Source organism: Triticum aestivum, chromosome 2D, assembly GCF_018294505.1.
Source record: "Triticum aestivum cultivar Chinese Spring chromosome 2D, IWGSC CS RefSeq v2.1, whole genome shotgun sequence".
Lineage (NCBI taxonomy): Eukaryota > Viridiplantae > Streptophyta > Magnoliopsida > Poales > Poaceae > Triticum > Triticum aestivum.
The window spans coordinates 23,720,591-23,747,501 of NC_057799.1; the positions used below are offsets into that span (position 1 = coordinate 23,720,591).

Consider the following 26,911-nt stretch of genomic DNA (forward strand, 5'->3'; position numbering starts at 1 on the left):
AGCAGTTGGTTGGAAACACGTCTCAGAGGTGACAACACTGTTTGTGATGAGCTGTACTCGTTGTCCAGGGGACCATCTTTGGCTGTATTGACTTACAAAGGATACGAGATAAATGGGAATACATTTTACACGATCGCCCAAGATCAAAAGAGCACCAACCAAAACAGCGGTGTCCGCTTTGATGCAGCAACCGAGAGGGGAAAGGACACATATTATGGTTACATAGTGGACATATGGGAACTTGACTACGGACATGATTTTAAGGTCCCTTTGTTTAAGTGCAAATGGGTCAATCTGTCAGGAGGCGGGGTACAGGTAGATCCACAGTACGGAATGACAACAGTGGATCTGAACAATCTTGGGTACACTGACGAACCGTTCGTCCTAGCCAATGATGTGGCACAGGTTATCTATGTGAAGGACATGTCTACCAGACCGAGAAAAAGAAAAGATAAGGAAGCGAATACATCATACGATGAGCCAAAGCGCCACATAGTTCTTTCAGGAAAAAGGGACATCGTGGGAGTGGAGGGCAAGACAGACATGTCTGAAGATTATGAAAAGTTTCATGAAATTCCTCCCTTCAAAGTCAAGGCTGATCCAAGCATCCTGATAAACGATGAAGACTATCCATGGTTACGGCGCAATAAGCAAAGGACACAAGCGAAGAAAAAGTGAAGACTTTCTCTCCACAACTACTATGATGATACCATGCCAACTTTCAACCTTTTTGTAGTTCATTTGAAATGCCTGTTGTAACAGATGAGTTTTCATCCGAAATCCTGATACTTCCAAAGAGATTGTCCATTTTGTACACGAAGTGCATCCAGTTTTTGCCGTAACCCTCTCAACTTTTTAGCACATGCTATGTGGGTGAAATGATGACACCATGCCAACTTTCAACCTTTTCAGAGTTCACTTGTAGTGCTTTTCAATTTCACGGTCATATAGCTCATGAAAATCAGTAAATGCATGAAAAATAACAAATGAAGTCAGAAAGGGTTGAAAATTGATGATGTGGCTTTGAATGGTGCATTTTGAACACACAAAAAGTCTGCAGTTCAAATAAGTTCAAAAAAATGAAATCCCTTTGTAACTGATGAGTTTTCGTTCGAAACCCTGATACTTCGGAAGAGATTGTCCATTTTGTACACGAAGTGCATCTAGTTTTTGCCGTAACCCTCTCAACTTTTTAGCACATGCTATGTGGGTGAAATGATGATACCATGCCAATTTTCAACCTTTTGAGAGTTCATTTGTAGTGCTTTTCAATTTAAGGGTCATTTATAGCTCATGAACTAATAGCAAAAAGAATGAACTAAAAATAATCAATTAAAATATGCTGTTATGATCAACTAAAACAAAACTATAATATTCTTCAATAGCCAAAAGAATCAACTAAAAAGCTTTTATAAAACTCCAATAGCAAAAGGAATCAACAAAAAAACTTTTATAAACCTCTAGTATTATTGAAACTAAAATTATATAAAATTTATGCAACTAAAATTATCAAATCATTTTCTGTTCAAAACATTAAAAGCAAAAAGAATTTTCATAAAGAATGTTTTTGTTAGAAACTTTAATAGCAAAAAGCATTATCATAAAGATTTATTTTGTTAGAAACTAAAATAACAAAATCTGTTTTTGAATAGAATCATAAAACACAGAAGTATTAAATAGCAGGAAAAAGAATCACTCCAAAATCTATTTTTATAGTAAAGTTAATTACAAACTAGTGATGCACAGAAATTTCAAAGAATTCAAATTTAAACTATTCAAATTTGAAAACTAATGGCACTAACAGAAAGTTTATATTTTTTGTGACCTAAAAGCAAAAAGAATTAAAAAATAAACTTTAATAAAATAAATAAAAATAGCAAATGTAAGTATTTTGTTGTAAGTAGAAACAAAATAAAATAAATAAAGCAACAAAGAAAAAAAAGTGCCATCTCATGGGCCACCATGGCCTGAATACGACTAGAAACCCAACCATGGGCCAGGATTCAGGCCCGCAGGTGGCCCAGTAGGCCCCATAGGCACATAGTGTACGGTTAGGCCCGAAAGCCTGCAGTTGAGAGGAGCTCGAGAGGGTGGGCGCAACAGCGCTTATAAACCACTCTCGAGCTCTCTCAACTAGCAAGGTGGGACTAAACTTTGGCCGCGACGCGGGCAGCACAAGGCCTTTGGTCCCGGTTGGTGCCACCAACCGCGACAAAAGGGGGGCATGCGTACCGGTTCGTGGCACCAACCAGGACCAATGCCCCCCCCCCTTGAGTCCCGGTTGGTGCCACCAACCGGGACCAAAGGCCGCCGCTTCCCACCCTTTGGGCTGCTGAAAAGAGGCCTTTGGTCCCGGTTGGTGGCACCAACCGGGACTAAAGGGGGCATTAGTCCCGATTGTTGGCACCAACCGGGACCAATGCTCTGTGTATATAAGCTGGACTTGTGAAATTTTTCACTTCTCATCTCGCAGTTGCCGCCCGACGACGCCGTGCTCATCGACGCCGCCAGGCTGCCCGTGCTCGCCGTCGCCGCGCCCTGCCTGCCCTGGACGCCGCCGCGCCCCTGCCGTGCCCCGACGCCGTCGTCGCGCCCTGCCTTCCACGACGCCGCCGCGCCCCTGCCGTGCCCCGACGCCGACGTCGTGCGCCCCTGCCCTGCCCCGACGCCGACGCTTTGCGCCCCTGCCTCGCCCCGACGCCGTCGCGCCCCTACCATGCCCCGACGACGCTGTCGTGCGCCCCTGCCTCGACCGCGATGCCAACGCCGCCGCGCCCCTGCCCTGCCCCGACGCTGCGCCACTCCCCTGCCCTGCCATCAACGCCGCCGCACCACTGCCTGCCGGACAGGTCGGTACTCCCTCCTCCCTCCCACCCCTCTCCTCTGTCCTTCCTTCATGTATGTGATGATGGTGAAGTTGGTTCAGTGCAAAGTTTCAGAGAAGTGCATGTTTTCAGCCATGTCCACAAGGTGTTTGATGAAATGCTAGGGCAAGCTAGGGAACTTTGTTTTTTGTGAAACTTGGAAGGATGATGTCTCCTTGGATGTTGGTGAAGATGGTCAAGTTGGTTTGTTAAAAGGAAAAACTTGTTAGTGCAAGTTTTATTAAAATTTAGTGCTGGACAGAAACTACATGAATTTCTTTGGTGGACTTTCTAGATGAAATTGGGGCTGGCCTTCTTGACTTAAGGGTTTAGTAGGAAGGACTACAAGATGTAAAAAATTCAGAATTTTTTTAGCAAGGGAAAATAGGGTTGTAGTTCAATGCCAAGATTGGACCAAAATTGAAAAATGGAAGTTGTGCTCAAAATTTTCAAATGACCAAAGTGGATTTTTGAATAAAAATGATCTATAGGCGTCAGAGGACTTCTCAAAATTTTTGTGTCATTTGAAAGGAATTATTTGAAATAGTTCTAGTGCAAAAAGTTACATTTAAGAAAAAATAAGAAAATTCTACTGATGTTTTTGTTCATAGCATTTTTTTGTCCATGTATATATGTATGAATGGATGGATGGATGGATGGATATGGATGTATATACAAAATATTCATATATGATGTTTTTTTTGTTCATAGCAATTTTTTTCCATGTATGTATAATTTATGTATGTATATGTTCATATATGCAAAAGTTACATTTAAGAAAAAATAAAAAAATTCTACTGATGTTTTTGTTCATAGCATTTTTTTGTCCATGTATGTATGTATGAATGGATGGATGGATGGATGGATATGGATGTATATATATACAAAATGTTCATATATGATGTTTTTTTTGTTCATAGAATTTTTTTTCCATGTATGTATAATTTATGTATGTATATGTTCATATATGCAAAAGTTACATTTAAGAAAAAATAAGAAAATTCTACTTTTTTCTTCTTCTCTTCTATCCCGATAACTTCAACACGAGGGGGGGTTGACCTACCCCCTCCCCGATAACATTATTTTCCCATGTATGTATGTCGTCGTTGTCGATATAAACCCCTCCCGGATAACTTCGACCGTGATAACTTATACTAAGGGAGCACCCCCGGGCCCTTTCGCTCGACCAAAACTCTCAAGGACACCCAAACCCTAGAAAAAAACGATGTCGGTCTCCTACCCCCTCCCGCCGTGCCCCTACCCTTGAAGCGTTGCCGAGGCCACCCCAAACCCGGAATAAGGTAGGTCTACGTTTGCACTAATATATCCACCTGCTGTCTTGTTTGTGTAATAATTGCCATGTTGTAATATTTGCAGAAACAATGGAGCACGGACGAGACGAGCAAGCAGAAGAGGTGTTGGGGGACATAATCTTAGCCGGAGGTGATATCTTGTCGTATCTTAACGACAATGATGCTCTGGAAGAACAGGGTGAAGAAGCAGGCTACGGTGATCGAACAGTGGAGGAGGAAAGACATGATTATGATGGCTTCAGTGACCCAATGCTGGTGCAAGAAGGAGCCCGTGGTGACGGCTCCGTGACCGAACAGAGTCCGGCCAGGTAAATATATTAGTTAAGCCTGTGCTGACTAGCTAATTGATGCATTCATTGTTTTGGTATGTACACATATTAATTAACTCTCGTCTTTCTTCTTTTTTCTAGCCCTCCGGATCAAGCACAACTTCGGTAAAGAGACGAGGCCCGAAGAGAAAGTTGCGCTCGGATGAAAGGTTTGAGATCACAGCAATCGCGCGCGACGGCCAACTGATTGAACCCATCCGGAGAAAGGAAGCATTTGCTGCTCAGTGCGGGGTTCTTGTTAGGGACAAGATCCCGATCAGCATCCACCAATGGTATAAGCCTAAGAAGGAAGACCCTGAGGTGTCTTATGTCGATGATATGCAGGAAGATGATCTTTGGACTGAGCTGAAGGCAAATTTCACCCTACCGCCAGAGGAGGATCCGGAGAAGCCAGTTAAAGAGCAATTAATCAAGTCTCATGCTCTTAAGAAGATGGCAGACCTATTCAGGAGGTGGAAGAATGAGCTGAAAAAGTTTGTCTACAAAGAAGAGACACCAGAATTCATCGGCCGGTATGAGAAGATCAGAGATCACTGGCCCGCATTTGTGGCCCACAAGACATCGGAAAAGAGTAAGAAGATGTTAGCGACAGACAAGAAGAATGCTGCGAAGAAGAAGCTTCACCATCGCATGGGGTCAGGTGGCTATCTCAAAGCCCTGCCTAAGTGGGCCAAGGCTGAGAATGATCTGCTTGAAAAAGGGATCGAACCACAGACAATGAACTGGCCAGACCGTTGCCGGACTTGGTTCTTCGGGGCTGGCGGAAAATTGGACCCTGTATCAGGGAGGTGCGTTTGGACGAACGGGCTTTTGAGAATACCAGTCAAGAAGATTCAGCAATATATCGATGCAGTGCAGGAAGGGACGTTCGTTCCAGACAGAGAGCGACGAGCTCACAATGGCCCTTGGGAATCCTGAGCACCCTGGACGGACACGAGGCACGCCACGCTCCGTTCCGTGGAAGGCTGGTTTTCCGGATGCAGGCGGTTACAAAAGCCAGGAGAGGAGGAAAAAAATGGAGCAGACCCAAATTCAGAAGCTGCACGAAAGGGTTCAAGCGCTAGAGGAACGAGACGGCAATCGACATGCCGAAACTACCCCCGAAGCTACCCCGCCATCTCAGCGGAGAAGCAGTGTGGCTTCCACCGAGCTGCTTCAGCCGGAGCATGTCTTGACGGCTCCTGCTAGCTACCCCGTGGATGCTATCACGGAGTCTCAACATTGCCACCTTATGGCGCAATGGCAGAACTTCAAAGTCAAGGCGGCTGTTGGCTCTGTTTTACCTCCTGAACCCGGCGCAACCTACCACTGCCGGCCGATTCCAGAAGGATATGCTAGGGTGATGGTGGATGAAATAACGGAGGGATTTGAGGACCTCCAGCTTGACCACCCTACCGGTGAAGGGGAGACTCGGCTGGGTTTAGCTCTGAAGACTCCGTGCCTATGGCGGAAGGAGCTCATTAACCTTCCGAACTGGACGCCTCCGGCGAGTAAGGGCACTCCGCCGCCTCCTCCTCCGGCGAGTGATCAGGGCACTCAGCCTCCTTCTCCGGCGCATGGCGGCACTCCGCCTCCTCCTCCGCCTCCTCCTCCGGCGAGTGATCAGGGCACTCAGCCTCCTTCTCCGGTGCATGGCGGCACTCCGCCTCCTTCTCCGCCTGCGCCGGCGTGCCAGAGCAGCCAGCCTCCTCCTTCTCCGCCTCGTCAGCAAGGGCGGAAGAGACCCGCCGCCGCTCCGGCTGCTCCGGCGCGTCGTAGTCCTTCTCCTCCGCCTCGTAAGCAAGGAAAGAAGACAGCCGCAGCCGCTCCGTCTGCTCTGGCGGCGTCTACCAGTACAGCTGCCAGAGGCGGGAGGCAATACAGATTCGGTCCTTCTCTGAAGACTCCAGAGAAGTTACCATACGAGAGGACCCCGGGTGACAAACTTCTTTCAAGGGGTGAAAGCAAAGAAACATCCACCTCCGGAGGAGAAGGTAGATCCGGTGAAAGCGAAGCGCACTCTGGCTGCCCTGACAAAACCACCAAAGTCTCCACCGAAAGGAAACTATGAGCGCATTATTGCAAAGACATTTGTCGAAGCGGAGCGGTCGGGAAGTACTGTCAGTGATCAAAGGTTAAAAGAACGATGAGCTGGGAAAAAAATTGCCCAGCTCGGCGAACACGAACAAGCGAACCAATTGTGCCCCCTGCTCAAGGTGTCTAGCGACATCGTCGCTAATGATCCGAGGATTGTTCCCGGTTATAGCAATATTGGAGATTACCGGCCCGACGATGTACATTATGAAATCATGGAGGTGGACGAACACAAATACCATTACGAGAAGCCTCTCGTCAAAGAAAGATCTCTAACAACGATGATGCGAAGATTACATGATTGGTACATGAAAACCTGCAGAGAGTCTGATGGGATGAATACTTTGATGCTGAGAGTTAAACCGGAGCATGACCTCGTTGGAATTGAACTGCTGAATGTTCCATTTGAGGAGTTCTTCCAGTTTTTCAATCAAAAGGCCCTCGATAAATCAACGATCACTTGCTACTGTCTGTAAGTAGTACTACTTCTGTCATTAAGTCTCTCTATATAGGTCAGCTCTTTCATTGCATGTATTTATAATTATCCTCACTATATTATGCAGATTGAAGATCGCCGAATTGAAGAAACGACAAATCGGTGATATTGGGTTCATTAACACAAATCTCATAGATGCATATACGGTTGAGAAACATGCCAAAGAAGTCGAGGCCAACTTGCTACGATCGTTGGTATTAAATCAAAACAAAGATATAATACTCTTTCCTTACAACTTCAAGTGAGTGTTACTGTCTTGTGCATATTCGGTTTCCCTTATTAGTCCAGGTTATGGTAATGTAATTGATGACTTATGCATGCATGCACAGCTTCCACTATATTCTCCTAGAGATTAAGCTTGAGCAGGGAGTAGTAACCGTCTTAGACTCGAGACGAAAAGATCCACAGGACTATGCGAACATGACTCAAATGCTCGAGAAGTAAGTTAAATCGATCATTATCCACCATATCAGCAACTTTGTTCATTTCCTGATATCAAGTAATTGTTTTCTTTGTCTGGCAGGGTTTGGAGAAAATTCACCACAAAAGCTCCGGGACTGCCGAAGAAGCTGCAATTTAGACACCCGAAAGTAAGTACTATAGTAGCATGTTCCGCACATCTCCTAGTGATTCAAGCGCTAGTTTCATCAATACCATTTAGCATGCTTGCTTATCAGTTAGATTGACCTCTATTTCTTGTAAAGTGGTTGTGGCAGGAATAAGGGAATGATTTCTGTGGATACTACGTTTGCGAGTCTATCCGCCACACGACCTGTGAGCGGGGCTACTCTGACGAACAATATGAAGTGCGTAAGCAATAATATTCACAATTTTATTTTACTACCATCATTTGTGTCGAGTTTCATTTATTTATATATATATATATGTATTGACCCCCTTCTTCAAATTAGATCTTTCGGATGCGGGATGAACTCCTAGCACCAGATCGTATGCGAGCAATTCAAGAGGAATTGGCAGCATTCTTCCTTGACCACGTGATCGCTGAAAACGGAGAATACTATGTGGACCCTGTGTTCTTACAATTTAATTAGGAGATTATATTGTAAGAGATAATTATTGTATATATGTAGCCGGTAGTGTCAGATAGATATACGAGAACTTGTTGTTCGACCAATCTCTCGGAGAAGGAGAGGTGGTCGATATCACTTCTCTCTGTATGCATATGTTCATGACGATCTTCTGTTTCCTTCATTTGCTTACTAGCTAGCGTGTCTAGTCCTCTCCATACGTATATAGTACGTAGCGTCGACCAAGCACGGAGATAAGAGAGGACACTTCTCTCTATTAATTAGCTAGCTAACAAAATATATGAAACACCTAAATTAACCCCCCAACCCCCCCCCCCCCCCCTTCAAAAAAACAAAAACCTCAGCCCCTGAAATGCTGACGCGTGGATGCCTATTGGTCCCGGTTGGTGACACCAACCGGGACAAAAGGCCCTGCCTATTGGTCCCGGTTGGTGTCACCAACCGGGACCAAAGGCCCCCCTGCCTGGGCTGGCAGCAGCGGCCACGTGGAGGACCTTTTGTCCCGGTTCGTGTAAGAACCGGGACTAAAGGGTTAGGGCTTTAGTAACGACCCTTTAGTCCCGGTTCGAAAACCGGGACAAAAGGCCCTTACCAACCGGGGTAAAAGCCCATTTTTCTACTAGTGATACTTTGTAAAAGACAAGTGTAATCTATATTAAATTCAATGTATAGCATGTACTTTAGTTTAAATGAAAACTACAGTTCAACATTTCGCAGACCATGAAAGAATACAACTTTAAGGATTTAAAGAATGACAGGATTTTAAAAAAAAAATCGAGTTGATAGGCCAACTTCGTCTTTTTTACAACCTAATTTGAAGGTAAATTGAGTACAAATAATGATTTAAGATTTCCAAGATCACTTGCACTAGTTAATTTATAATATTTTGTGATGTTGTGACGAAGCATTTGGCTTTGACAAGTTTAGCATACTGATGCTTTTATGTTAAATAGGTTAAACTAGTAAAAGGCCCGTGCGTTGCAACGGGATAATAAAATTATGATCTTCAAATCAAGTTTCAAATATTCGCATTCCATGTCTATACACCTATTTGAATATTTGCGCACCAATCAGCGCACATGTGGACGTAAGACATGTGCATTCTAACATGCTCACAATGGATCGATGTTGGACTTGATCTTTGATGTGTGTAATTTTTAGTACACCCTCGACGCATGTAAAATAAAATAAACGGACAGTCTCACGGTGGATGAAAAACTGAACGGTGCTATGACGTACAAATTCGGAGGAACGCTCGGCTTTTTTTTCCACTTTTATGGGTGGCAGGTGGATAATTTACTTCAGCTTTAGGGGTGGTTTTGATGACAGACTAAAAATTTAGAGAAACAATTAACAAAGAGTGTTTTCTCACTTACAGGTGGCGGGGTGGGCAATTTATTGCAACTTTAGAGGCAGTTTCGATGACAGACAAAAAAGTTAGAGAAACAATTAAGAAAGAGTTTTTTTTTTACTTATGGATGGCAGGTGGATAATTTACTTCAACTTTATGGACAACTTTTAGGGTAGATGAATAGACCGAAAAATGGAGAAACACACCTCACTTTATTGTATTATATGTATAGGTATAGATATGGGATAAATTGTCATCGGAGAATAAACCATTCATAAAACAATAGAATGGCCTGAAAGTTGCGCTAAATTTTTGCTCATATTGCACTTTTTTTAAACAAATGTGTTGTGCAACTCAAGGTGCCTGACTTGCTGTGCTCTTGCATTCAATGTCTGTCCTGTGGTTCTTTGGACATGATAGATTACATTACTCTGTTTCTGTCGTCGGAAGATTGGAGCCACAGTGGGGAGTGGGCTTGTTTTGTGGATAATCTGAAAACTGAGCTGCTGTTGTTGCGAGATTGGAGGGCCGGTGGTGAGCTACATTTTTAACCAGCAAAGGCACTACATGTTTCCACTGCTTTCTGCTAAATCAATGAAGCCGGTGATTTGCCGGGTCTTTCAAAAAAAAAAAACACCCCACTAAGCTAGTGTTGGCTAGTGATTGTCCGATTGACGGGTGTCCTCAGAAGATGGATGCGCACGCGTACGGTCGAGAATGCAGCCGCTCCACCTTCCTCGTTGCTTCCACTCGCCAGCACAAGACACCCAAGCGCAAAATCCAGTCCAGCCACCGCACAGGACCGCCGCCAAGAGAAACCTTGCGCGCCACTCTGCTTCCACCCTTTCTGTGTCTATATAATCCACCCCAGTGAAGCACCGGAACACCTGAGAAATCCCCAGACCAAGCAGACGCATGGAGAGCACGGGCCATGGCGGCGGCGGCGAGGGCGCTAGCGTCCTCCTCCTGCCGTTCCCAGGGGCGCAGGGCCACACGAACCCGCTGCTGGAGCTGGGCCGCCGCCTGGCGCACCACGGCCTCCGCCCCACGCTCGTCACCAGCCGCCACGTGCTCTCCTCCACCCCGCCGCCCGGCGCGCCCTTCCGCGTGGCCGCCATCTCCGACGGCTTCGACGCCGGCGGCGCGGCCTCGGACTACACGGACTACTTCTCGCGGCTGGAGGCCGTGGGGTCCGAGACGCTGCGGGAGCTCCTTCTGTCGGAGGCGCGCGCCGGGCGGCCCGTGCGCGTGCTGGTGCACGACTCCCACCTGCCGTGGGCGGGGCGGGTGGCGCGCGCGGCCGGCGTTCCCGCCGCGGCGTTCTTCTCGCAGCCGTGCTCCGTGAACGTCGTCTACGGGGAGCTCTGGGCGGGGCGGTTGGCCCTTCCGGTGACGGATGGGCTCGAGCTGTTCGCGAGGGGAGCGCTGGGCGTGGAGCTGGGTCCGGAGGACGTGCCGCCGTTCGCCGCAGCGCCGGAGTCGCAGCCTTTGTTCCATAAGACGGCTATCGGGCAGTTCGACGGGCTGGAGGACGCCGACGACGTGCTCGTCAACTCATTCAACGCCATCGAGCCAAAGGTGAGTCTTGTTCGTCTGCTTTACTCACTCAACGGGTTTGCAAACATGGAATTCTTTCTTCATCTTTGTTTGCGACATCTTTACACATTTTGACATCTCTGTTTCTAAATACAGAGTATAAGCCTTTTTATATATTTCAACGCCGAATACATTCGAATGATATAGACGTATTATAGAGTGTAGATTCATTCATTTTGCTCCTTATATAGTCCGTATCGAAATCTCTAAAAGGGCTTTTATTTAAGAATGGATGCAGTATTAACGAGACTGGAATCTTTAAAAGGGAAGTTAATTAGGTTTTTATAGGAAAAATTAGTGCTTGACATTTTGCCGTCTAAGCAGGAGGGAGAGTTCATGGAGTTAACATGGAGAGCGAAGACCGTAGGCCCCACATTGCCATCGTTTTACCTCAACGACGATCGTTTGCCCTCCAACAAGTCTTATGGTTTCAACCTATTTGGCAGCGATGCACCGTGCATGGATTGGCTAGAAAAACAGAGCATCTCCTCTGTTGTGCTCGTATCCTACGGGACTTTCTCCAACTACGACGCGGCCCAGCTAGAGGAGCTTGGCAATGGGATATGTAATTCTGGCAAATCTTTTATATGGGTTGTTAGGTCCAACGAGGCACACAAGCTATCCGAGGAACTCAGAAAGAAATGTGAGAAGAATGGATTGATTGTTTCTTGGTGCCCCCAACTTGAGGTTCTAGCTCACAAGGCCATCGGTATGAATGATATCACAAAACGATATTTTTTTCCCTTCTCGTTTGAAAATGAATTAGAAGAACTAATAAAATTAAATGAGAATCTGGTAATAACATTTCTTGTTTATTTCGTAAACATGTATATAGGATGTTTTGTTACTCATTGTGGCTGGAACTCGACGCTGGAGGCGGTTGTTTGTGGTGTACCTCTTGTGGGAATTCCGCACTGGGCGGATCAACCCACCATCGCAAAGTATGTAGAGAGCGCATGGGGTATGGGTGTGCGAGTGCGGAAGAGCGAAAGTGGATCACTAAGGAGTGCGGAGGTCGAGAGGTGTATTAGAGAGGTCATGGATGGGGAGAGGAAGGACGACTACAAAAGGAATGCAATGAAGTGGATGCAAAAGGCCAAGGAGGCAATGCAAGAAGGGGGAAGCTCAGACAAGCATATTGTTGAATTCGCTGCCAAGTATTGTCAATTTGAATTTACAACAATGTAATCTTTATTTCAAAATAAGCAAGTAGGCAATGATTCCAAGCATATATGTTTAGAGGAGACAATGTTTCCATATGTAATTACTGTGCTATATTCTCACCATTTGGAACGACGCTAAAAATTCCTAAATTAATAGCCCGTGGAAAAATGCTTTACACATTATGTGTTGTTTTCAGTAAATTTATATCTAGGCTGTAGCTATTACTAACAACTAACTCTATACTATGTATATGGTTTCTCCTCAGTTTTACACATGGAAAATGATGGATGATAATTGGCGGAAGATGAGTTCATAAGCCTGAAGTCCGTTATATACAAATGTGCATCTACGGGGCATCATGCAATACGCGGTGATGTGGTAGATTGTTTTTTAACTGTCGGGGGGGGGGGGGGGGGGGGGGGGGGGGGGCACCCACCTGAATATATTTGAAGAAAAAAGTTTTTACACGATAGTTTTTTTGACTAGGCAGGAGGATAGGTAATCACGCCAAAACCCAGCATGATTCGTAAGAGGTGCCTTTTTTGAGGCGATAAGACCAAAGGGTTAGATGTGCAATGATGTTAGAGATCACATCATTAGGGGATACATCAATGCTTCTAAACACCTTTATAACAACCCAATTTTTCCTGAGTAGCAAGAGGATGATGAACGGCCAAATAGCTCCGACAGTCCAGTAGTGTTGTGGGCGGTCCAAAGGGATGAGATAAGCGAGTAGGTTGGTTGGAAACTCAGAACATCCTATACAACACATGAGGATGTGCACCCAAAAAAATGAGCACGGTCTTCCACTGCAGTAGAGCATCAAGCACAGGTCCATGAATCAAGGAGTGTCTTGCGGTGTAGATTAGCTCGAGTATTTAGCCGGCCAAGGTAGAACAACCAGCCAAACTGAAGGAAATATGCCCTAGAGGCAATAATAAAGTTGTTATTTATATTTTCTTATATCATGATAAATGTTTATTATTCATGCTAGAATTGTATTAACGGGAAACTTGATACATGTGTGAATACATAGACAAAACAAAGTATCCCTAGTATGCCTCTACTTGACTAGCTCGTTAATCAAAGATGGTTAAGTTTCCTGACCATAGACATTGAAGAATGATGTTGTCATTTGATGAACGGGATCACATCATTGAAGAATGATGTGATGGACAAGACCCATCCGTTAGCTTAGCATAGTGATCGTTAAGTTTTATTGCTATTGCTTTCTTCATGACTTATACATGTTCCTCTGACTGTGAGATTATGCAACTCCCAAATACCGGAGGAACACCTTGTGTGCTATCAAACGTCACAACATAACTGGGTGATTTTTAAAATGCTCTACAGATGTCTCCGAAGGTGTTTGTTTAGTTGGCATAGATCAAGATTGGGATTTGTCACTCCGTGTATCGGAGAGGTATCTCTGGGCCCTCTCGGAAATGCACATCACTATAAGCCTTGCAAGCAATGTGACTAATGAGTTAGTTACGGGATGATACATTACGGAACCAGTAAAGAGACTTGTCGGTAACGAGATTGAACTAGGTATTGAGATACCGACGATCGAATGTCGGGCAAGTAACATACCGATGACAAAGGGAACAACGTATGTTGTTATGCGGTTTGACCGATAAAGATCTTCGTAGAATATGTAGGAACCAATATGAGCATCCAGGTTCCGCTATTGGTTATTGACCGGAGATGAGTCTCGGTCATGTCTACATAGTTCTCGAACCCGTAGGGTCCGCACGCTTAAAGTTCGATGACGATCGGTATTATGAGTTTATGTGTTTTGATGTACCGAAGGTAGTTCGGAGTCCCGAATGTGATCACGGACATGACGAGGAGTCTCGAAATGGTCGAGACATGAAGATTGATATATTATATTGGAAGGTTGTGTTTGGACACCGGAAAGGGTTCGGATGAGTTTGGGCATATACCGGAGTACCGGGGGGTTACCGGAACCCCCCGGAGGCTATATGGGCCTACATGGGCTTTAGTGCGAGAGAGTAGGCGGCCAAGAGGTGGGGCCGCACGCCCCCCCCCCCCCCCTCCCCCCAAGCCCAATCCGAATTGGGAAGGGGGCTGCTACCTCTTGAGCACTGCATTGGTTTTCCGTTGAAGAGGAAAGGGTGATGCAGTAAAGTAGCGTAAGTATTTCCCTCAGTTTTTTAGAACCAAGATATGAATCCAGTAGGAGACCACGCTCAAGTCTCACGCACCTACACAAACAAATAAGAACCTTGCAACCAACGCGATAAAGGGGTTGTCAATCCCTTCACGGCCACTTGCAAAAGTGAGATCTGATAGAGATGATAAGATAATATTTTTGGTATTTTTATGATAAAGACTAAAAGTAAAGAAAGCAAAATAAACGGTAATAGAAATAGCTTGTTGACGGGAGATTAATATGATGGAAAATAGACCCGGGGGCCATAGGTTTCACTAGTGGCTTCTCTCAAGATAGCATAAGTATTACGGTGGGTAAACAAATTACTGTCAAGCAATTGATAGAATTGAGCATAGTTATGAGAATATCTAGGTATGATCATGTATATAGGCATCACGTCCGTGACAAGTAGACCGACTCCTGCCTGCATCTACTACTATTACTCCATACATCGACCGCTATCCAGCATGCATCTAGAGTATTAAGTTCATAAGAACGGAGTAACGCTTTAAGCAAGATGACATGATGTAGAGGGATAAACTCATGCAATATGATATAAACCCCATCTTTTTATCCTCGATGGCAACAATACAATACGTGTCGTTTCCCCTACTGTCACTAGGATCGCGCACCGCAAGATTGAACCCAAAGCTAAGCACTTCTCCCATTGCAAGAAAGATCAATCTAGTAGGCCAAATCAAACTGATAATTCGAAGATACTTGCAAAGATAACCAATCATACATAAAAGAATTCAGAGGAGATTCAAATATTGTTCATAGATAATCTTGATCATAAACCCACAATTCATCGGATCTCGACAAACACACCGCAAAAAAAGATTACATTGAATAGATCTCCAAGAGAATCGAGGAGAACTTTGTATTGAGATCCAAAGAGAGAGAAAAGAAGCCATCTAGCTAATAAATATGGACCCGAAGGTCTGAGGTAAACTACTCACACATCATCGGAGAGGCTATGGTGTTGATGTAGAAGCCCTCTGTGATCGATGCCCCCTCCAGCGAAGCGCCGGAAAAGGCCCCAAGATGGGATCTCACGGGTACAGAAGGTTGCGGCGGTGAAATAGGGTTTCGGCTCCGTCTCTGATGTTTCCAGGGTACGTAGGTATATATAGGAGGAAGAAGTAGGTCGGCGGAGCTACGAGGGGCCCACGAGGGTGGAGGGCGCGCCTAGGGGGTAGGCGCGCCCCCTGCCTCGTGGCCTCCTTGTTGATTGCTTGACGTCCACTCCTAGTCATCTGGATCACGTTTGTTCCGAAAATCACGTTCCCGAAGGTTTCATTCCGTTTGGACTCCGTTTGATATCCTTTTCCTTCGAAACACTGAAATAGTCAAAAAAAAACAGCAATTTGGGCTGGGCCTCCGGTTAATAGGTTAGTCCCAAAAATAATATAAAAGTGTATAATAAAGCCCATTAAATGTCCAAAACAGAATATATAATAGCATGGAACAATCAAAAATTATAGATACGTTGAAGACGATCAAGCATCCCCAAGCTTAATTCCTGCTCGTCCTCGAGTAGGTAAATGATAAAAACAGAATTTTTGATGTGGAATGCTATTTAGCATAATTTTCAATGTAATTCTCTCAATTGTGGCATGAATATTCAGATCCGAAAGATTGAAGATAAAAGTTTAATATTGACATAAAAGTAATAATACTTCAAGCATACTAACTAAGTAATTATGTCTTCTCAAAATAACATGGCCAAAGAAAATTCATCCATACAAAATCATATAGTTTGGCTATGTTTTCATCTTCGTCACACAAAATATCCAAATCATGCACAACCTCGGTTTCAGCCAAGCAATTGTTTCATAGTTTAGTATTCTCAAACTTTTTCATATTTCACGCAATACATGAGCGTGAGCCATGAACATAGCACTATGGGTGGAATAGAATATAATGATGGGGTTGTGTGGAGAAGATAAAAAAAATACTGCCGCAAGGCCGAGGCCGTGGGGTCCGAGACGCTGGCGCGGGTCATCGCCACCGAGGCGCGCGCTGGGAGGATGCCGTCCGTGATGGTCTACGACCCGCACATGGCGTGGGCGCCGCGTGTGGCAAAGGCGGCCGGCGTGCCGACCGCGGCGTTCATGTCGCAGTCGTGCGCCGTGGACTGATCTATGGCGAGGCGTGGGCGGGGTGCGCGCCGTTGCCGATGGCCGACCGGAGCGCGCTGCGCCACAGTGGCACGGTGAGCGTTGACCTTGGGGCGGAGGACCTGTCGCCGTTCGTGGTGTCGCCGGAGCTGTACCCCAAGTACTTGGACGTGTCGATTCGGCAGTTCAAGGTGTTAGTATATTGTGTACGTGTATATTTGTGTATAGGGCCTGCCTCCTGTTTCCTCTGTATAGTTGAGGTTGTGGCCCTCTTCTATACTTATATATACGTGCCTAGTGCACCGATCAATATATCACGATTGCATAGCCGACATCTTTTTCTTCTATATGGTATCTACCGCAGCACGATCCTAACCCTAGCCGTCGCCGCCGCTGCGCCCCCACGCGCCGCGGGCGTGCCGACAGCCGCGTTCATGTCGCAGTCGTGCACAGTGGACCTGATCTACAGCGAGGCGTGGGCGGGGCGCGCGCCGCTGGCCTTAGCCGACGGTAGCGCGCTGTGTAGCGCGCTGAGCGTGGACCTCGGGCCGGAGGACCTGTCGCCATTCCTCGTGTCGCCGGAGCTGTACCCCAAATACCTCGACGTGTCGATCCGGCTGGTCGAGAGCCTCGAGGACGCCGGCGACGTGCTCGTCAACTCCTTCCGCGACCTCGAGCCGCAGGAGGCGGAGTACATGGAGTCCAGATGGCGCGCCAAGACGGTCGGCCCGACGCTGCCGTCCTTCTTCCTCGACGACGGCCGCCTGCCGTCCAACAAGGCCTACGGCGTCAGCTTCTTCAGCAGCGACGCGCCGTGCATGGCATGGCTGGATCGGTAGCCTCCTATCTCAGTAGTCCTCGCGTCCTATGGGACGGTCTACAGCCTCGACGCCGGCGAGCTTGGAAATGGGCTCTGCGATTCCGCAAGCCATTTGTCTGGGTCGTGAGATCCAGCGAGGTAGAACAGATATCTGAAGAACTCCATGACAGATGCAAGGAAAATGGATTACTCGTGCCTTGTGTCCCCAGCTTGAGGTCTTGGCGCATAAAGCCATAGGTATGAAATGAAATGGGGAATTTCTTTTTATAAATAAATACTATCAATTTTTGAGGTGTTAATTTACCTTTCAATTTGCAGGTTGTTTCTTGACACACTGCGGATGGAACTCGACGACGGAAGCAATTGTTGCCGGCGTGCCAATGGTGGCAATGCCACGGTCGGCTGACCAGCCAACCACGGCAAAGTATGTGGGGAGTGCATGGGGGATCGGCATGCGGATGCGGGCAGACGTGAAAGGCTTGGTGAGGAGGGAGGAGGCGGAGAGGTGCATCCGGAAGGTGATGGATGCGGAGGGAAAGGACGAGTACCGCAGAAATGCGACAAAGTGGATGAAGATGGCCAAAGAAGCAATGCAGGAAGGAGGGAGTTTGGATAAAAATATTGCTGAATTTGCAGCCAAGTATTTATCGATATAAATTTAGGCCTAATTATCCACATCCACTCGATGGTTATATTGCGATTCATCGCATATTCCGTATGCACGTTTTGATTAAAGATTGGGGAACGTTTGGTTCTTGGGTACATATGTACCCTATATGGAAAAGGAATTAGTAATTTAACAAAAAGTTAAAAATTTCTAACAGTATTTCTTTTCAAAAAAAATTGACCTTCCATTGTACTGGTGAGAGAAGTTCCAAAAAAAATAAAATTCCTCTTTGACTTCTTTAAAAAACACAAATTTGCAGTCAAAATAGTGTGAATAGTGATCTATAGTAGCAAATAAATTTTGTCTTTTTCACTGTGAAGGCATGGTATTTTTTTTTTTTTTCAAAATTTGTATATTAGTGCGCAAGTAAGTCAAGTTTATTCTAAAAATAATCTCTTAACTATTTTGACTTTTGTTTAATTATTAAAAAAAACATATAGGATACATATGTACCCAGGAACCATTGCGTATTTCCCTCATTCTTCCTCTTCACTTTAGTATCACTCACCCCAGTGACTACTCAGAGCTGATAATATCGTTGTCCACGTCATGCGCGCGTGCTTGCGAGTAATTGTCTGATTGACAATTTGCTCCGTCTCTGTTCTCGGGAGAGTGATGTGGACGGCGTGGTATGTATGTATGTATGTATGGTCGAAAATGGATCGGCAGCACCTGACCTGACCTTCCTCGTGGCTTCCACTCGGCCGCAAAACGGAGCCGAGCTAGTCAAGTGCACGATCCTGTTTCGCTTTCGCCACCGGACAGAAATCTTGCGTCCGCAGAGCACCACAACAACCTTGGGCGCGTCCACTCTGCAGTAGCAACCTTGGGCGCCCGAAGAGAAATCTTGCGCGCCACTCTACTTCCATGCCTACGTAATCCATCCCAAGCAACTTGGGCGCCGCCGCACTCATACTTGTGTGCTCCAGCCACTCAAACCGTTTGTTCTGTTAGAGCAGCTCTAACAGGCGCCGTAGATTACCCGCGCGCTGCAAAAAAGAAATTTTGGCGCGCTCCAGCAGGCGAGTGAAAATTCGGCGCGGGAAAAAAAAACTTCACACGCGGAAAAAAAGAGCGCGCTCGATAAAAGCCGTGCAAGGGCGCCCGCCAACCGCCATCTTCCCCGCCTCTCCTCTTCCCCCACGCTTTCCTCCTCGCCTCTTTCGGTGCTCCGCCGCCGCCGCGCCTTCTCCCGCCACCTCTAGCGCCCTCTCTCCCTGCCGCCGCCGCGCCCCCGGAGCAGCTGCGGCTTCCGCGGCGTCCACCTCCGCCCCTACGACGTGTATTACGCGGAGATCCGCTCCGGCGATACACGCCTGTGGCTTGGGACGTTCGAGACCGCCCACAAGGCCGCCCGTGCGTACGACGCGGCGGCTTGGCGCCTCGGGAGGCCACAATCGCAGATGAACTTCTCAGACGCGTGGACACGCGAGCAGACGCAGGAACTCGCGTCTCCCCCGCGGCTAATCACCGACGAGAATCGCCGCATCCAGTGGAGGCGGGAGCGCCGCCTCCCGATCGCCGATGCGGATAAGCACGCCATGGCGGGGTGGCACGAGCGCTTCCCGCGGGATGTCGCCGCCGAGAATGAGTTCTGGGAGCAGAGGAGGGCGGAGCCGCGCGTCGGGCGGACATGCATGAGCGAAAGGCACTGGCGAAAGCCCGGTACGACCTGGTACTCGCGTCGACCTGGGACGATGACGATCCTCGGTGGACCGACGCGTTTACGTGGCGGACTACACCACGAGGAGTATGGGGAGTAGTAGTTTTTATCTAGTTTATTTGTATCGCTTTATATCTAGAAGCATCGTTTTATCTAGTTTTATTTGCATCGTATGAACTAGCTTGTGGTGTGGGACTTGCATTAATGTCATGTTTTGTATGAAAATTTGAACTATATGTTGTTTCGTATGTGCTTTAACTTTTTGTCCAAGCGTCGGCTGGTCGCGCGTGTTGTATTTTATCGCGCCCAGTGAAGCGCTATAGCGGCGCGCTAAAATTTACAGCGCCTGAAAAAGCAACCAACCCCTCCCGCACGCGAAATCACTATTTCGGCGCTGTAAAAGTTTTTTAGCGCACGTCTGTTGGAGATGCTCTTAAACTGGTTTGGTTTGACAGTGTAAGAAAGGATAGAGAGGGATATGATGGAATTGATATTTATTGCCGATCCAGATTGAAAATGAACACCTCAACAAAACCAAGATTAGGGACGAAAGAAATTATCTGTAACCGCATATGCAAGCCTCGCCAAAACCGCACATGAAAAAAAAGGTGATTTCTCATCTTATGCCAAGCGAGAGACATCTTAGAATTGACATCATTCGAGCGAATGTGGGAGGAGGATAAGTGGCAACACAGATGGGATGTCATGTGTTAAATAATGGACGTGGACCTATTAAGGTCTTGAGTCATGGTTATTGTGTCAGGGAAGTGTTATATTTTTTTCCTGGCACGGGCTCTTTTGCTAGTGACAAATAAACTGGAAACGTGTCAATGTCTCCCTTGTGTTTGTTTAGAGTGATATATTATATTACTCTATTTCTGTCATGGGAAGATTGGATACCAATGTGTGTATGATCACATCGGGGAATTGGCTTGTTTTTGTTTGTGTGACACCTGGGCCGCTGTTGTTGCGGGATTGGAGGGCGGGTGGCGAGCTACAAATTTAACCAGCAGAGGCTAGTGAGCACTCGAGCTGATAATATGGTTGTCCACATCACGCGCAAGTGTTTGCGAGTGATTGTCGTCGGAAGAGTGTTTCCTCGTTGCTTCCACTCGGCCGCAAAAGACACCGCACAGAAATCTCGCGTACGCAGAGCACGACACCAATCTTGCGCGCCAGTCTTCAGCAGCAACAAATTTGACTATCCCGACGCGACCACGCAATTTTTTTAAAACTATCCCGAAGAGAAACCTTGCGCGCCACTCTGCTTCCATGCCTACATAGTCCATGCAAACACTAGGAAACAGAAACACCCAAGAAACCAACCACCACTCCAAGCGGAGACATGGAGAGCACGCCGGCGGCCACCGCCAGCTCGAGCGTCGTCAGCCATGGAGTTCGTAGCGAGGGCGGGAGCGTCCTCCTCCTGCCGTTCCCGGGGGCGCAGGGCCACACGAACCCGATGCTGGAGCTGGGCCGCCGCCTTGCGCGCCACGGCCTCTGCCCCACGCTCGTCACCACCCGCCATGTGCTCTCCGTCACCCCGCTCCCCGGCGCGCCCTTCCGCGTGGCTCCCATCTCCGACGGCTTCGACGCCGGCGGCTTCGCCTCGTGCCTGGACACCGACAAGTACTTCTCCCGGCTGGAGGCCGTGGGCTCCGAGACGCTGCGGGAGCTCCTGCTATCGGAGGAAACGACCGCGGTGCGCGTGCTAGTGTACGACTCGCACCTGCCGTGGGCAGGGCGGGTGGCGCGCGCGGCCGGCGTGCCTGCCGCGGCGTTCTTCTCGCAGCCGTGCGCTGTGAACGTCGTCTACGGGGAGCTGTGGGCGGGTCGGCTGGCGCCGCCAGTGACGGACGGGCGTGAGCTGCTGGCGCGCGGAGCGCTGGGCGTGGAGCTGGGGCCGGAGGACGTGCCGCCATTCGCAGGGGCGCCTGAGTCGCAGCCAGGGTTCTTTAAGATGTCGATTGGGCAGTTCGACGGGCTGGAGGAGGCCGACGACGTGCTCGTCAACTCATTCAGCGACATCGAGCCAACGGTTAGTCGTGTTCGTGTGCTCTCTACTCACTCAATGGAATGGATTTGCAAATTAACATGGAAGTTTCCCGCCGCAATTTTTTTTAACATGGAACTTCTTTCTTGATCTTTGTTAATTAGGGAAGTTAATTAGGTTTTTAAAGAAAACTTGGTGCTTGACATTTTGCCAACGGAGCAGGAGGCAGAGTACATGGAATTGACGTGGGGAGCGAAGACCGTAGGCCCCACCTTGCCATCATTTTACCTCGAGGACGATCGTCTGCCCTCCAACAAGTCTTATGGTTTCAATCTTTTCGGCGACGATGCACCATGTTTGGATTGGCTACAAGAACAAAGCATCTCCTCTGTTGTGCTTGTATCCTATGGGACTTTCTCGAACTATGACGCAACCCAGCTGGAGGAACTTGGCAATGGAGTATGCAGCTCAGGCAAACCTTTTCTATGGGTTGTTAGGTCCAACGAGGCACACAAGTTATCCGAAGAAGTCAAGGCAAAATGTGAGAAGAATGGATTGATTGTTTCCTGGTGCCCCCAACTTGAGGTTCTAGCACATAAGGCCATAGGTATGATATCACAAGGCCATATTTGTTTCCTCCTCGTATGGAAATGAAATTAAAAAATTGATAAACATATAGACTCGTAACAACATTTCCTTTTTATTTCATAAACATATATGTATATGTAGGTTGTTTTGTTACTCATTGTGGCTGGAACTCGACACTCGAGGCCGTTGTTTGCGGTGTACCTCTTGTGGGAATTCCGCACTGGGCGGACCAACACACCATCGCAAAGTATGTGGAGAGTGCATGGGATATTGGTGTGCGGGCGCGGAAGAGCGAAAATGGATTGCTAAGGAGTGGGGAGGTCGGGAGGTGTATTAGGGAGGTCATGGATGGGGAGAGGAAGGACGAGTATAAAAGGAATGCAACGAAGTTGATGCAGAAGGCCAAGGAGGCAATGCGAGATGGTGGAAGCTCGGACAAGCATATTGCTGAATTCGCTGCGAAGTATTCGTCAATTTGAATTTTCAACAATGTAATATTTATTCAAAATAAGCAAGTAGGCACTGATTCCAGGCATGTATGTTTAGAGGAGACAATTTTTCCATATGTAATTACATTGCTAAATTCTCACCATTTGGAACAATGCTGAAATTTCGTAAATTAACAGCCCAAAATGCTTTACACATTATGTGTTGTTTTCAGTAAATTTATATTTGGGTTGTAGCTATTACTAACAACTAACTCTATACTATTTCCATGGTTTCTCCTAAGTGTTCCATATGGAATATGATGCATGATAATTCGCGGAAGATGAGTACATAAGCCTGAAGTCCGTCATATACGAACGTGCATCTACGGGGCATCACACAATGCACGGTGATGCGGTACATTTTTTTAAAACTGTGGGGGGGGGGGGGCTCCCCACCTGAATATATGCAAGAAAAAAGTTTTTACAGGAGAGTTTTTAGACTAGGTAGGAGGATAGATAATCACGCCACAACCCGACATGATCCGTAAGAGGTGCCTTTATTGAGGCGATAAGACCAAAGGGTTAGATCTGCAATGATGTTAGAGATCACATCATTATGGGATACATCAATGCTTCTAAACACCTTAGAGTTTGTAACATCCCAACTTTTCCTGAGTAGCAAGAGGATGATGAACGGCCAAATAGCTATGACAGTCCAGTAGTGTTCAGGGCGGTCCAAAGGGATGAGATGAGCGAGTAGGTTGGTTGAAAACCAAGAGCATCCCATACAACACATGAGGATGTGCACCCCAAAAAATGAGCACGGTCTTGCACTGCAGCAGAGAATCGAGCACAGGTCGAAGAATCAACGAGTGTCTTGCGGTGTAGATTAGCTCGAGTATTTAGCTGGTCAAGGTAGAACAACCAGCCAAACACACCAACACGGCTTGGCACCCGTGATGACCAGATGGAGTCCATACATGGGTCGGTAAGCTGTGATCCCAATGCCTCATAGGCGCCTCTTGGTGGTGAAGGGCACGCCATTCAGCAGTTTGTGGGAGTCCGGGACCTGTACGAGCGTGACATGCTGCAACAACAAGCGCAAAGATAAGTCCAACATAGTGTTTCCTCCTTTTTTTTCAGTGATGTTATATCTCGTTTAAAGCGATACTAACAAATGTCTGGACAGCGCACCAATTTTTTTTGCTCACACGACGAATAGAACACACGTCCTACACAACAGGTGTTCCGCTAACCACTAGGGTGTGCCGCTGCAAGTGAATAAATGCAGCACTAACACTTTAAAAACTATTATAGCTGCTCATACATGTTTTTCTTTAGAAAAAAAATAAAACTTCACAGATTTCAGAAAAAAGTTCATGAGCATGAAAAAAAACTTGCCCTATTCAAGAAAAGTTCAATTTAGGAAAAATGTTCATCAAAATTCGGGAAATTTTTTCACCAATTTGACAAAATTTCATCTATTAAAAAAACACAATACTGAAAAAAGTTCATCCATTAAAAAAAACACAACAATGAAAAAAGTTCATCAATTTTTGAAAAAAGTTCAACGAATTTGAGAAAACTTTATTGAATTAGAAAAAACGTCATCGGTTTTGAAAAAAGTTCATCAAATATGAAGAAAGTTCATTGAATTTGAAGAAAATGTTCCTCGAATTGAAAAAAGTTCATCGAATTTGAAAAAAACTGCATCAGTTTCTAAAAATAGTTCACTAAAAAATGTTCATTGATTTTGAAAAAAAAACGTCCTCGATTTGGAAAAAGTTCATGCATTCAAGAAACGAAAATAAATAAATAAATAAAGGGAGAAAATGCAGAAAACATAGGAGGTATTTCCTATACGTATAAAAATACGAAAAGGAAAATGAAATAAAATAAAAAGGAAAACGAAATAATAAATGAAGAAAATAGTTGAAGCTTAGCAGATCCCGCTCCACGGCTTGGTGGTTATACCAGTGAACCTTGATGAGGGAGGCCGGTTGATCGATTAGCGGGCGCCTAAAGTGCCAAATAGGAATCGTCAATATCTCCCCCCCCCCTCCCAAAGGGCTGACCGGTTTTCCTTTTTCCCCTTGTTTGCTGGTTTCGATCGACTTCGCTTGTTTTGTTCACTGGGTTTCATTCGCTAGTGCTTTTTCGAAGAAAAAAAATCCTTTTTCTTCACCTGTTTTCTCAGGTTTTTATGATTCTCTTTATTTTTCACTAATTTTATTCGGTTCTTCCTAGGTTTTCATAGTTTTTCTTTTCTTTTACTTTGGCTTTTCTCTGTTTTTCTTTGTTTTTTCACGGTTTTAACTGTTTTTCTTCGCTTTTATTTTTATATGTTTTCTTTGTTTCTTTCTTGATTTTCACTACTTTTTTCTTTGTTTTTAGTTTTTCCTTTTCGGTTTTCAATTATTTTGTTCTTCTTTCGGTCTTAGTTTCTCTTGTTTCTTTCATGATTTTCATCCTTTTTTTGTTTCTTCAGTATTCATTCCACATTTTTCGTGTACATCATGAACATTTTTCTAATACATGTTTAACAATTTGCAAATATAAGTTCATCTGGCGCTCCCATGACAAGAGGCTTCCCTATGTCTCGCTGAGAGCTCCTCGTGGGCTCCTTCAACGCTGGAGCAAACATTGTCGCAACGACAGAGCTCAAGGACACAAATCCACCGCGAGGATGCTGCCGCTACCGCACTATCTTTACTTGAACACACTGGATTCCAAATCCGTGCGCAACCAAAGGACCGATCGCCTAGTCGGAGTAGGATCCAAAGAAACTTTATTTAGCTCCGCCATTGCTGTCACCGAAGCAAAACGATGAACAGCCGAAAAGCTAAGCTAATTTGGCATAAAATTACTATCCACACGCATGGATCCGACGACCCCATTCACCATTGATCACCAAGATTGTCAGCGGAGATCTCCTTTTTCTTCTGGAGGAAGAAAGAACGATACAACTAAACCGGCATTATTCTGTTTTCTTATTTACTCTTTATTTTATTTTTTCTATTATGCAACGGAAAGCAACCAAACCAGGGCACCGATAGGCGCCGGCGCACCGGCCCAAATTTGGGCCGGTCAGCGCGCAGCCGTCCGATTCGCGTATATACAGCTGTTGGATCGGACCTTCCATGCTCTCTTCGCCCGTGCTTGCCGGCCACACCTGAGCCGCCTGCGCTCGCGCCTGACTCGCCGGCCACCCGTGCCGCCCGTGCTCGCCCCGGTGCTCGCCGGTCAACCCCGTGCCGCCCGTGCTTGCCAGCCACCCCCACCCGCCGCTAATCGCCGTCGAGCCTGCAGGTCCACGGTGAAAAAAGGATGTAGCCAAAATCCTCGACGGGCGTAGAAAAGAGTACAGAGGTTGTAGCAAAAATAGGACGCCGCCGTCGAGCCTGCAAGTTCACCATGAAAAGAGGAATGTAGCAAAAACCATCAACGGACATAGCAAAAATTACAACGGTTGTAGCAAAAATAGGTCGCCGCCGTCGAGCCTACAGGTTCACCATGAAAAAAGGATGTAGCAAAAATCATCCACGGACGTAGCAAAAACTACAACAGTTGTAGCAAAAATAGGTCACCGCCGTCACGGGACGCGGCTCGGCCATGTATGAATGCAGCAAAATCTGTAGCCGTTTCCAGCAAAAATCACCGCCGGTACCAGCAAGAAAGAAAAACGGTTGTAGCACTCGTGTTCCAGAGAAAAGAAAAGTCACCGTTCACCGCATGCAGCTCCCCCGGAGGCCCGATTGCAGCTCCCCGCCATCCATGGTTGCAGCTCGCGTTTCGGCTGCAGCTCCCATGGACGCCGGTTGTAGCTCCCACGAAAGCGGGTTGCAGCTCCTGCCATCCATGGTTGCCGCTCGCCGCTCCAGCCGTCGGGGGAGAAGAGGATGCAGTTCCACATCCATGGACGCAACTGCCGCTTGCATCAGCTCTGGCGTCCTCAAAAGTGCAGTCGCCGGTGCTTGTATTTTGGACTCAGAGAGGGGACGGCGGCGGGGATGAACTGGATTAGATACTCACGGGATGAGGATAAGGTTTGTGTGGCCAGCGGTGAGTTGTTTCGTGCGTGGGCCCTACCATGTGTACACTCGTCTCGCGCGAGACGGTTGTTTCACGGGCGCGTGAGCCAGCGTGGCGTGGGAACCGGCCGAAAATTCGGCCGGACTGCCGGCTCCAAACGTTTACCACCAAACTATTCTATATTTGCAG

The 26,911-nt window shown here is 46.7% G+C and overlaps 3 protein-coding genes and 1 pseudogene across 4 annotated transcripts; 3 read left to right on the forward strand and 1 right to left on the reverse strand.

Moving 5' to 3' along the window:
* Positions 1-10,248: 10,248 nt before the first annotated feature.
* Positions 10,249-12,412, forward strand: LOC123051195 (UDP-glucosyltransferase UGT13248). The gene is made up of 3 exons (XM_044474006.1): positions 10,249-11,053; positions 11,396-11,780; positions 11,907-12,412. The coding sequence occupies exons 1-3, from the start codon at positions 10,391-10,393 to the stop codon at positions 12,257-12,259; spliced, it is 1,401 nt and encodes a 466-aa protein (XP_044329941.1). The 5' UTR covers positions 10,249-10,390; the 3' UTR covers positions 12,260-12,412.
* A 3,954-nt stretch (positions 12,413-16,366) lies between these two features.
* On the forward strand, positions 16,367-18,007 carry LOC123055563 (UDP-glycosyltransferase 79-like; annotated as a pseudogene).
* Positions 18,008-20,993: 2,986 nt separating this feature from the next.
* LOC123048409 (UDP-glucosyltransferase UGT13248) lies at positions 20,994-22,788 on the forward strand. Of its 2 annotated transcripts, XM_044471512.1 has the most exons (3): positions 20,994-21,719; positions 21,897-22,281; positions 22,404-22,788. In XM_044471512.1, the coding sequence occupies exons 1-3, from the start codon at positions 21,027-21,029 to the stop codon at positions 22,739-22,741; spliced, it is 1,416 nt and encodes a 471-aa protein (XP_044327447.1). In that variant the 5' UTR covers positions 20,994-21,026; the 3' UTR covers positions 22,742-22,788. The 2 variants fall into 2 exon arrangements, with proteins under 2 accessions (XP_044327447.1, XP_044327448.1); XM_044471513.1 differs by lacking the exon at positions 22,404-22,788 and having other exon boundaries at positions 21,839-22,080.
* A 2,834-nt stretch (positions 22,789-25,622) lies between these two features.
* Positions 25,623-26,899, reverse strand: LOC123051198 (uncharacterized). The gene is made up of 2 exons (XM_044474008.1): positions 26,413-26,899; positions 25,623-26,091 (listed from the first exon to the last, which is right to left on the reverse strand). The coding sequence occupies exons 1-2, from the start codon at positions 26,601-26,603 to the stop codon at positions 25,692-25,694; spliced, it is 591 nt and encodes a 196-aa protein (XP_044329943.1). The 5' UTR covers positions 26,604-26,899; the 3' UTR covers positions 25,623-25,691.
* Positions 26,900-26,911: the final 12 nt, after the last annotated feature.